Raw genomic sequence first — 12,894 nt, 5'->3', positions numbered from 1 at the left:
AGTATTCAGTCTTCTGGAAATCAAGTGAGAAGACACTTCCTAGTAGATGTCTCTCTAGAGTTAGATGCTCATCTGTGAAGCCAGGAGCCTAAAGAAATACTGGAATTTTCCAAAGGCTCTGAGAGATGTCAACCTGAAGTATTTATAACCCTCATCACAGAGTGATTCAGCAACGAAGACTGATGATTTTTAAAAATCTTGTTGAGTCTTTTAAAGCATATTTTATTTTACTGAGGATACGGTTCAAAAATTGTCTAATAGTCTCCAAGAGTTTTGGTTGGCAGTTAAAAAGAAATGTATACTGAGAGACAGATAACTAACATGTATTTTTCAGCAACTCTTATGTCTCAGGCTCTGGGATGGGTGTTTTTATTCATACTACTTCATTTAATCCTTACAACAGTCCTGTGGAGGTCACAATTATAACCCTTAGTTTACAAACGAATGGAAACTTAGAGATAAAGTCACACAGCAGCTTCTAAGTGACAGAGCTAATTGATTAAACCCAAGTCTATCTACAAGTCCAGTACTAATTCCAACATACTGTAAATATATTTTGTTGATGCCCATTCTGTCTTGCTAGCGTTACAAAGATTTCTATCAAAATAAAAACCATGTGAGAGACATACAACAGAAAATAAAAACTTGGCTGGGAGCTGTTGCTCATTATCTGTAATCCCAGCACTTTGGGAGGCCAAGGCAGGCAGATCACCTGAGATCAGGAGTTCGAGACCAGCCTGGCCAAGATGGCAAAACCCCATCGCTACTAAAAAAATATAAAAATCAACCGGGTGTGGTGGCAGGTGCCTGTGACCCCAGCTACTTGGGACTGAGACAGGAGAATCACTTGAACCTGGGAAGCGGAGGTTGCAGTGAGCCGAGATCGTGCCATTGCACTCCAGCCTGGGCAACAGAGCGAGACTCTGTCTCAAAAATTAAAAAAAAAAAAAAAAAACAACTTAAAATGTAAAGGCTAATCATAAACTCAACTCCCCAACACCCCATGTCTGAGAAGATTATCCCTATGGTTGACGTGTTTTTATATTTTCAGATCCCTTGCCACAGCATGTGAGGGAGGATGAGATTCAGCTATAGTCTCATCGGAAAGGTTACCAAAGGGATGCAACTATTTCCACAATGCACTTGACCACTGAACAGACTACTTACTTTAGAAATATGTACAGAATCAATTTAGAGCAACTAGACATTCTGGACATTATGTAAACTGCTCAAGAACAGGGGTTCTGCCTGCTTTGCTCTCTCTTGGAACCTAAAATAGGTGCTCAGCAAACACTCATTGAAAGAATAAATTAATAATAAATGGCATTACCAGGGAGTTATGGGCCAGCAGAGGGTTTTCATGAGGCTAAGTCATCTGCTACCCAGTCTTAGAATGGAACGCAGGAATATTTACAGTACCTGGACACAGTCCTCAGGCATTTCAGAGATGATTAAGAAATAATAATAATCAAAAAAAGAATCCTTTATCTAAAAGTTCTAGCCAAAAAAACAAGAACAAAAACAAAACAGGTCTTATAAAATTTTCTCCATCCTAAACAACCTCCTAAAACTATTCATTGAAAAGACTTTACCATGTGAAGGGGAATCTGTGAAATAATAATACATGCTATGAATGGCAGCATAGGACAAAGGCACAGATTTCTGGCCAGACACTCATGAGCTCAAACCCTGACTCCTAAATATGTATTAGCTGTACAACCTAAGGAAAGCCCTTCTTCAGCTTGTTTAAATGTCAGCATCTTCACTGGTAAAATGAGATATTAACTTCATTTTTACTTTATTGGGTTGTAAGAATTAAGAAACATTAACAGCACAGGGCTTGGTATTTAGCAGGCTCAATAGATGTGAATTCCCTCCCTCAGTTCCCTCCCTTGCTTTCCTTGTTCTTTCCTGCCCTGACACCCACTTATTCTAAAACCCCAGAGGTAAGTGAGATCATGTAATTGTTTTATACACGTTCTTATTCCTTCTTTTCAAAGACTTAAAAAACCCATGAGTTGGAGGACCTCTAAGTTTGCTACTGGCTTTTTTCTATCAGGTCTAAAATATTAAATCCTATTATATAACAGAAAAACAGGGAAGCTGGGGGATGGACCATAAAAATTACTGTAATTAGGCAATAGAATTTTTTTTAAGTCATGGCTTTCTATTTTACTGTCTTGGCTGTGATGTCTAAAAATGGTTAAAAATATATAATTGAAAAGGAGGTGGCCCTTGCTTCAGAAGTTACTGCTCTTTCAAGGGCTTTCACAGGGACATCTGTTGGGTTTGTAACAAAAGAAGCCAGAAAAGGTTTCAAGAGAGAGTAAGGGAAACTATGGTTTACAAGGTATCCACATCTGTTTGGTATTCTGCCATCTGAGAAAGTTCGACTTCTGAAATAGCACGGGTCACCTAGTTAAGCTTGAATCTAGGAACAGATGAAAGCTTTCTTTCTTAATGTTTCAATGGTAGAGATCAACAGCTGTTTATATCCTTTAATAGCTAACTAAGGATGAAGCTTTCACATCTGTCAGTATTTTCCGGTTCTATTTCCTTGGATCACAGTGGGGAGGAGATGAAGTTTGAACCCCTCCCAATTCCCAAGCAGAAATATGCCCAGTATTCAAAGCTGTAATTCTAAGCAGAACTCTCCATTTCTCATCCACCCAGGGTCCTGTTTGCTTAGAATTCTTCTTTTGCTTTACCCTGACAGACATCTTGATTATTTCCATGATAATGACTCATGACAGCACAAAGATCAAAAAGAAGAAAAGTAGGCTGGAGTCAGAAGGAAAAAGAGGAGGAAATGGAGTGTAACAGAGAAAGTGGCTCCTAATAATAAGTTCTTCCAAAAGACCACAACAATAGCAACTGAGGGCAAATCACAGAGGTGAGCAGGAGGTTGAAGACTTTCATAGTGAAGGTGGATGGTGATGGTTTTTACTGACCCTAACATCTCACCTTGGAAAAGTTAAACAGAGAAAATGGAACCCTATGGAAGCAAGGTGCAGGAAATATCCAGGAATGAAAACAAAAGGATTCAGAAACATTTGTTTAACTTTGCTCTGATCACCAGAATCATCCATGTGCTGGGCCTTTATAAAGATTATTTTTCCATCCAACCATCCATCCACCCACCCGTCCATCCATCTATCCATCCATCCATCCATCCATCCATCCATCCATCCATCCATCCATCCAATAACTTAAAAGTTACCAGGACTAGACTTAGTGGGTGATAGTCAGATGAATTAGACATATTGCATAATTTAAAGAGCTGGTATTCTAATGGATGAAAGCCTTCACAGAGGACATGGTATCTGAGCTGAACCTCAAAGGATACATGAGAATTCACTAGACAGAGAAGTGAGTGATTACAGAAAGAGAGAAAAACATGAATAAAACCAGAGTGGTAAGAAACAAACCATTTCTGGGGGAATGAAAAATTCTGAGTGGTTACAATAAACAGAAGATGCTTATTAAAAGTACAGGTTCATAAAGAACTCAAATAACTCAATTGTAAGAAAACACATAATTTAAAAATGGGCAAAGGATCTGAGATATTTCTCAAAAGAAGTCATACCAATGGCTAACAGGTATATGAATGAATAAAGAAAATGTGGTATACATACACAATGGAATACTATTCAGCCTTAAAAAATAAGGAAATCCTGTCATTTGTGACATGAATGAACCTGGAGAACATATGTTAAGTGAAATATGCCTGGCACAGAATAACAAATACTGCATAGTTTCTCTTATGTTAGAAATCTTAAAATGTTGATCGTTGATCTCATAGAAGTAGAGAGTTAGAATGGTGATTACCAGAAGCTGGAGGTATAGAGAGGGCGTTAGGGAGATGTTGGTCAAAAAATACAAAACTTCAGTTAGATAGAAAGCGTAAATTCAAGAGATAAATTATACAATGTGGTGACTACAGTTTTCCTTTTTAAAAAGTGCAGGCTTTTAGGTCTCACCTAAGAGATTCTGATTTAGTTGTTAATGAGGAAGAGAGGATCAAGGAATTTGCGTTTTGAACAGAAGGCCCAAATAATTCTGATATAAACAAAAGTTTGACAACTGTAATATATACAGCTTAACGTTTTCCAAAAGATGCTAATGGTCTTTCATTGATTTTAAAAAAAAAGGTACCAGTGTCAAATAAGGAACCACCACATACTATTCTTTTCTTGGAAATTCATAATGCACATTGGCATATTAAAAGTCCTGTGGTAAAGAAATCAATTTCACTCAGCATTTCCCAAACTTATTTTTCCTTGGGGGAAGAAATCTTTACGATCTCTCAAAATACAAGTATGCAATGGAGGCTAGATGGGGTAGAGCTGAAACAGAGGATTCTGACCAGGTAAGCACGTTCCCTAAGCATACTGAATGACTAAGAAAATGTCTAGAAAAATAAAACAAAGTCGGTTACTCTGGGGGATATAGAGGCATCCATTAATTTCTTCCAAGCAAAGCCCAAAACCACCTATGATGTCCTGTTTTCCAGCCAGACAGCCAGAAACTTCCTCTCTCTCAAGTAACACACCATGGCTTTGTGCTATGACTTCTGGTCAATGCTCTATGTGGTAGCCACAGTTGCAGAGAGAACAGGAGTATGCAGAATTCAAAGCATACAGGTGAAGACACAAGGGGAAGGACAAAGAGGAGGTATCCTTGCCTACATTTATTTATCTTTATTGCTATTACATGTTCAGCATAGAGCACTGGCAGTTGCTAGTAAGGCTTCTGGAAAAGAAAAAATCCTTCCAGCTCCAAAAGTAGCCTATGACAGTCAATGAAAAGTGCAAAAGACATGAACCTAAGAAATTTCCACCACTCTGAGGTGCTTAATATTATGCCCAGGGGAGTTTTTGAAACCTGCCTTCTTCCTTCTATGCTGTGAACTGGGGGATTTGCCCTGACATACAACCTACCTCCTTCCTGTTAAGAAGGGGTAGGAGAGAGAGAAGTATGAGGGAACTGGACAAGCCAAAGCAACACCAAGATCCTGACAAATTGGTTTGTGTGCTGAATATTTCAAGATGTACATACTGCGTCAATCAATTTATACATTTTTTTTCTGGTATAAACTTAATTACTTCCATACACGCCCTTCTCAACTTTCCATGTGCTATGTGGGGACACATCCTACCCCAATCTAGAGGAGATTTCAACAGTGTGTTTCAAATACGTTTTTTGTACTCCAACCATCTCAGGGCTTTTAAATCATAATTTCTAATAGCACAAGTATTTATTCCATCATTCCACAAATATTTCCTGAGTGTCTACAAGGTTGCAGGGCATTATGTTAGGCACTGGAGCTACAACAGTGGAAATAGGAGATTGCGGATTCCTATTCAGCCTACGGCATAAAACACTAAATTCTAAATTCAGTCTGAAAGTGCATGGAAAAATCTAATGACCAGCATCATGAAGAAATGTAAGAGGCAGAGAAGACTGACTGGTCCTTCCTTTTGAAGTGTTTTAGCCTGTAGCACAAAGCAAACAAACAATTTGCATTTCAAGTGTCCCAGTGTATCCAGAAGATATGCAAGGGTTAAAGTAAACAGCACAGCCTGGAATTAACAACCTATGATTAGAAGAGGGAGGAGAATTTCAGGATCTCTTTCTCCTCAGAATTTGAACCCCCAGTTTGTTTGATCCCCAAACAAATCTATGAATTCTCACACTGGAATTTCTTAATCCTCAGATATAAATACCAGTAACTGCATCAGAGTCCATGTAACTTTAGTCAGTTAACCAAAAAATAATAATCTTATCAAGATAACTGAGTGAGTCTGACATCTAGTCCTAAGAAAGCCAACACAATCACACCTAACATTTCACCAAGTCAGTGTTCCCCAGCATGTGGTATGTGTACCACTGGAGTCCACAAAATAAATGTAAGTGGTCCATAAATTATTTTTTTTTCATTTCAATGAGGCTCTTATATATCACTCACTACAGGTATGTGAGTGATGGGATTAATGCATGGGTGCTACCTAGCATTCAAAGGCAGTCTGCAAATTTTCATAGTGAAGGTTGTGCGGGTGACAAAAAAACTGAGAGCTGGTAATGAACTTACCCACGCATGTTGGAAATATTTCCTCGTTGTTGATCTGAACCTCAATCCAATCCATAAGAAGGTTCATGTACTGGGGAGCTGGCAGCGCTGTTGGCTTCTTATACTTGAGATCATCCTGCCACCGATACTCATATTTGGGGCCCCCTGACATCACAGGACAGGTCCGCTCGGTGCAGAACTCACAGATGGTGCCATAGATGAGGTTGATCCGATTGAAGAAGTCCACCACATGTACTGCCACCCAGTCATTCTGGTCCTCCCCACTGGGCAACTGCACAGCCGCCTTCAGGTCCACACCCGAGTTGAGGGATGCCTGAGCCCGTTTGTGCAGCTCAAACCTCTGTGTGCCAGGTTCAAATTTCCTCTTGGGCCGGAAGGTCTTGTCCTTGTTGAATACCTGCTTCAGGGCTATGGACATGGTCTTCTCTTTCGCTTCCTTTCTTTTGCAGGAAGCAAAAAGGCACCTGGAACTTTTCAGGGAGAGATCACAGCCCAACAGTGTTTTCCACTGCCAGCACTCAGGCCCCAGTCTTACAGCCTGTAGCTTTTAAGCTCTTCTAAACAGCCCCTTCCATCTTCCTCTTGAATGATTTCCAAGGGAACCTCATGTTCTTTCCTAAAGGTAGAAGAGAAAAGGGAACACATGAGTGCCCAGTTCGCCTTTAAAAAATGACAGTCTTCAACCTGATTTCCACCTTGTGTTCTTGGCTGTGCCCACTTTCCATCCAAGTATATGGGCATGGGGGTTAAGCCACTGCCCTGTGACTCTGTACTGTTGATGCAAACCATGCAAATAACTAAAGAAGAAAAGGCATCACACTTGTTTTGTTCATGGCCTTTGTCAAATCTCTACTGGCTCTTCTTTGTGTGATCATAGGCTTAGTGGACCTTTCCAAGGTGTGAAGGATGAACATGTTGATCAATGGCCTGATCCTATCTCACATGTGCTAGCTTTTAGAGCCCCACCCCCCAACAACTCCTATTAAGTAGGCATGGGGACACTTCCCCCATCCTTCTAGATACAGATGATGGAAGAGGGGTGGCTATCACACCAAGCTGGCTAATAAGAATGTCTCTCCTGGGAATTTGGAATCAGGACTCAGCCTTGGTTGGGCATTAGTGATGTGACATTGGGTGAGAAGTGATGAAAACTGGGTCTGGTTGAATCTTGCTCGGACCGTGTGTAGTGCAGTTGAGAAAGCTGGTCTGCAGAGCCACGGAGGAAGAGGAGAAAAAGGAGAAGGTGGAGAAGGTGGCTGCCGATACACAGAGAAACAGAGACAAGAGCCTAAGTGGCCACAGAGAGAGGAAGACACGAGAAAAAGAGAGACAGTGAGAAGAACTAATCCTGATAATCTTCTAGAAACTGGTTCCAATTCCTTTTGAAGCCTAGCTATGCTTCATGCCTTTTGGGATCCATTCACGTTTCCTGAATTAGTCAAAGCCTTATTGTATTTCAGCTAACTTGAGTTGGTTCTGTTTCTTGCCAAACATTCCTAACTATGACAGTATTTGTCAACTTCCAATATGCCGTCCTTTATACCCTTCATCTCACACTTGAGACAGCACTTTGAGGCAGAACTGTCCAACAGAACTTTCTGTTTCCATGATAATGCAAATGTGTTATATCTATGGTGTCAAATATGGTACACACTAGCCACATGTGGCTATTGAGCATTTGAAATGTGGCTAATGTGACTGAGGAACAGAATTCTACATTTTATTTAATTTTAATGAATTTAAACTTAAATAGGCACTCACAGCTACCACACTGGATGGCACAGCTCTGAAGTCTTCAATGCCCTCTTCTCCACTAACTTGTTGATCCTCACGAAAATCTGCTGAGGTTTATAGATTTATAATAGGTCTAATAGATTTATAGTGGGTATCATTCTTCCTGGGTCTCCAAGACATAAAATTACTTGCCTAACAAGATCCCATAGCTAGCTGGAGCATGCTATTAGATTGAAATCCAGTTTGTTGACTCCTAGCAAATGCTTTCTCTACATGGCCATATATTCCCAAAAGTAATGGACTTCGACTTGTCTTTCCTACTGGTTTACAAAGCTTGTTTTCCCCAAAGCTTCTATCCACATATTCCCCAAAGACTGCTGTATAGATTGGTCGGAGGTGAAGGCTATGTTCTGTGGCCTTGAAATAGAGAGGAGATAACTGATCCACTCATAGGTCAAGCCCCAACAAAATGAGCCAACAGCTGTGGCCAGATTCAGAAGAGCCCAACACGGAATCTGTTAAAATGGGCTTGGAGCATGATCCCACTAACTGTTTCTTCCCTGCCTGTAAGGGGTTCCACCATTCCACACTCAAACAGGGCTTGATGGTACTTTCAACCTTAAGTTATTGAGGCCAATATACCTAAGACATCCTGATTCCCCCTTATCAACTCTGCTCTTGGCTCAGAATTGCTAACCAGGCAGCGGAATCCCCGCCCCACCCCCAGTCCCAAGGCCTCTGGCTCTCTGCCTGCTCACTTCCTCCCTCTTAACCCCACCCTCTTTCTAACAGGTTTTCACTGAAATGCCATATCCGCAAGGTGGGTTTTTTTTTCCCTATTCACAGGACATTGACCGTTGACCTACTCCCCACCAAAGAGATCCATGTGGAAAAGCAGGTCACATGAAACTTTCTGCCTGAGACAGTCTGTGAAATCACACTTCTGGGTACCCTGGAATAGCACCTGTAAGGATATCAACACAGAAACTCTGCAAAGTCTAGGGAAAGAATGGAGTGATCTCTTTTCCTAAAGAATACCTTCCTAAAAGAGACTTAGCTTGCCTGAAAACAGGCTTAAGAAACCTGAGGGTTTTAGAAGGAAATTTCCAAAATAAAAGAATGAGCTGAAGGTTGGAGATACAGAGAAAGGATGGTGAGGACTTGTTTTTTTAAAAAACAGACAATAGTCCTTCTATGTCTCAAATGCTTAATTGCTGACAGTAAAACAGTAACCACCAAACAGCTGCCCCCTCATGTCTTGAACAAATAAGACTTGCTCTTCTATTAATCTGATAATGAGGGTACCATCAATGCCCACAGTCCTCAGAGCAACTTTCTTTCATGGCCATACATACCCTTGGTGCCACTAATCCTTCTGTTTTCCCTCAGCCAGGAGTGTCTGCTTGCATGGACACCATTGTGGAAACCTTCCTCTGTACCTGTGCCAGGCTTTTGTGGATGCCATCAACAAACCCCTCTGACACCTCTGATGGGAGCATGTGAATAACACCGAATAATCACAACAAATCCTCCTCATCATAAAGCCTTGCGTGGACTGGCACTCGCAAATATTTAAATAAATATTAAAACACTGTTGGAAATTTGGGAATTTTTCTTCTAGAGATACTCATATAACAAATTTGAAGATGTGTTTTTTTTTTTTTGAGACAGGAAGATCACCTGAATCTGGGAGGTCGAGGCTGTGGTGAGCCATGATCATGCCACTGCTGGAGTGGTGTGGTGTGATCATGGCTCACTGCAGCCTCGACCTCCCAGGTTCAAACGATCTTCCTGTCTCAGCCTTCTAAGTACCTGGGACCGTAGGTGCATGCCACAATGCCTGGCTAAGTATTTTATCTTGTATTTTGTAGAGACAGGGTCTCACTTTGTTGCCTAGGCTGGTCTTGAACTCCTGACCTCAAGCAATCCTCCCGCTCTGGCCTGATACCAGTCTCTTGAACTGGAAGGACACTGATCCAAAACTTCAAATAGCTTTAAAGTCACTCTCTTTTTTTGCCCCAACTTAACAGTTTACCTGAGAGAGAAGGCATCTTTGGAGGATTCTTTCTCATCCAAGCCCCTTAATGCTGCATATTGACCACCATTTATGAAATCCTACTATGCACCAGATCCTTTACGTATATTGTTAACATTTCTAATCCTCACCACACCTTGTATGGTGGAAGTTTTTATGACCATTTTATATATTTAAAAAATTGAGGTTCAACTAAATAAAATAATTTGCCAGAAATTACAAAGTCGGTGGATGGTAAGGCTAAATGTCAAACCCCTATCCTTTTGGCATTGAAACATAGATGGTTTTTTCCTCACTAAAGCAGTTTTAAAGTTTCATGAATATTTTTATGTTTTCATAGCTCTGGGACATGTATATTTCAAAGCTCCTCACAGCAAGACTGGAAAGGAAACTAGAACAGGTGGCATTATCTCCATTTTACAGACAAGGAAACAGAGACTCAGATCTCCTAGTGCTTGATCCAAATTTGTAAATGATTCTGACATGGTCAGACATGAGGATATCTCTTTAGGTGAAACTTTTGTATCTAAAATGAAGCTTTCTTAAGAAGAAACAGGTTGATCAGGTAGGCGCCCCCATGTTTAAAGACAATGGCAATCCAGGATGGATAATAACAGATGTATCACGCCACTGAATGACAGAACAAAGAGGCACCCATCTGTGTCTTTTCCTGAGTGTGAGATGCTATACTGGCGCAGGTACCTGAGAGTTTTGAAATTAAAAAGGGAACTGTAAATGCACCTGGACTTACTTTCCCAGCCCAGAGCCCCCTTGGGACCCCTGCCCATAATTTATGCTGTGGGCTAATCAAATAGTTAGAACAGTGCTTAGCCAATGTGAACTCAGGGATCTTGTTAAAATGCAGGTTCTGATTAGGCTGGTCTAACAATCTCCCAGGTGGTGCTGAATCTACTGGTCCATGGATGACACTCAAAGCATCAAGGCCTGATCTAACTAAGGGATCTTGTTAGAAATGTAGACTCTCAGGCTTCACCCCAAACCTGGTAGATCTAAGTGTGCATTTTAACAAAATCTCAAAAGTATATGATCTGAGAAGTGCTGGGTTGGAGGGCTGCCTGCCTGGCTGAGTAAAGGGATGAATAAACAAACTTCCATTTATTGTTTTGTCAACAGATTGTTTCAGAAACAGTCTTCAGTTGAGTGTGGGTATGTTCGAGAAAAAAAATGAGAGATACTGTTTTGAATACAATCGCCTTGACAGATGGTGACAATGACCAGGTCTTTTGATCTGGACTGACTTGTATAGCCCAGCACCCAGCACCTAGGAGGTCTCCAGTGAATACCTTTTCATAAATGCCAGGTAGAGGGCAGCTGCTGCTATTGCAGCCTCATGCAGAAAGGTTTCTTTGGCTGAATAAACTGTAGCACTAGCAACAACACAGTGGTTATTTTCTGTCCTGTTTCCGTCTCAAAAAAAAACAAAAAGCAAAAAAAAAGTCATAAAGTTTTCCTTCTAAGTAGAAATGGAAAGTAAATTCTATGTCATGAACTGCACCCATGACAATGCTGGTTGTTAATAAATATTTGAAACCAATGGTTCATTTGATCAATAAACATTTACTAAAAGCTTTTTATGTGTCAGACACAGGGCTAGGCACTAAGGACATAGAGTTCATAAAAATGTGGCCCTGTCTATGAAGAATTCACAATTTGGTATGTAGTTTTGAGGTTAGTTATTGACTTTTGCTTTTAGTACTATAAAGTTCAATGCACCAACATGCATACTGATGCGACTCCTTCAGAGTATTACTTAGGTCAGGGATGAAATAGGACAATAAAGGGTGAGGTCTTTGGAAAGAGAAAAACAGAAATCTAAATAAATAGCACAAAACTGACAGAAGTTCCATGTGCTCTCCATATTTTCTGCCTAATAGATCAATTATAACAATAAAACATGTGCACTATAAAAACATGCAGAGAGAATTCGGCTGGGCTGCAAGGGAATGTTGACAAGGTAGCTAAGCAACGCGCTGGCAAGGAAAGTTCTAATTTTTCTTTTCCTATTGATGTCTTTTGCCTCATTAGTTGAGAAATCAAAGAGTCCTTGCCAGGGATAAGGAAGAAATAAAACAACTCTCCCAGTCACTCCTGAGAGATCCATCTTCTCTAGCCAGGCCCACCTCTAAGAGACCTTGGTGGTACTGAAGGGTGAGGGGGTTAGGAAAGGAGTGGGACTGAAGCTGATACCAGTTGCAGGAAAGGCAGTTCAATATCTTATCTATGCGGTGGAGGACTCCTCCTGGCAGGATCAGCTAGCAGGATGATTCATTTCCTATAGGAAATAAATCATATATATGGCCTTCCTATAGGAAGGCCATAAGAGAAATGCCCCAGAAACACCCCACATGAAGGAGGTTTAGTGTCATCTTCATTGCCAGGCACAGAGCTGACTTAACTGAATGTTTGCTGAATGAATGAGTAAATGACAGTGAATTACGAACATTTTACATCACAGTGAAACCACAAAAGAGGAACCAAAGTGGATCTCCTGTCTTCAGTTATTTGGGGACTCTATGTCAATTTGTAAGCTCACTGCCAACTCACTGAGGCTGCTGGGATACCCTGAAGTAACATGTCTGCCTCCTGAAAGGACAAGACTTCAGCTCAACTTTTCTTTCAAATGAGCTGCTCCATTCCTCTGTGTTATCTGAAATTCCACCTCTTCAGAATCAAAGAATGACCAGTCTGATTTCTCATTTTCCCACTATATTGTTCTCTTTATAGCTGGAATAGTCCTTGGAATCGTCCTCTCACTTCCCAAATATTGAATTAAAGTAGATTGGGTTTTTATTTTAGAGGGGTGTATGTATGTGTGTATCATAAAATGAACATCGTCTGACCTTTCCAGGATCCAATAAAGGATGTGCCTAAGATGCAATTCCATCAGCCCTTATGCACTGTTTACCTTATGCCTACTTAGTAGGTGCCATCTTTGCCCACAGGACAACCCCAGAATGGAAGAGATTCCTGCCTGAGAAGCAGCTTTGCTATTTTTTTCCCCAACGAATTCAAC

General features: G+C 40.7%; 1 protein-coding gene across 5 annotated transcripts in view; it reads right to left on the bottom strand.

The window, feature by feature from the left end:
- MOB3B (MOB kinase activator 3B) overlaps positions 1 to 12,894 on the bottom strand; it is a 205,855-nt gene that overhangs the window by 124,435 nt on the left and 68,526 nt on the right. For all 5 annotated transcript variants that reach the window (XM_001154635.6, XM_054658001.1, XM_016960702.4 and 2 more), the window contains one exon: positions 6,092 to 6,707. In XM_001154635.6, coding sequence (XP_001154635.1) covers positions 6,092 to 6,509 — 418 coding nt within the window. In that variant the 5' untranslated portion in view covers positions 6,510 to 6,707. The remainder of the gene's footprint in view (positions 1 to 6,091; positions 6,708 to 12,894) is intronic.

Source organism: Pan troglodytes, chromosome 11 (assembly GCF_028858775.2).
Source record: "Pan troglodytes isolate AG18354 chromosome 11, NHGRI_mPanTro3-v2.0_pri, whole genome shotgun sequence".
NCBI lineage: Eukaryota > Metazoa > Chordata > Mammalia > Primates > Hominidae > Pan > Pan troglodytes.
This window is presented reverse-complemented; position numbering and strand designations above follow the sequence as displayed.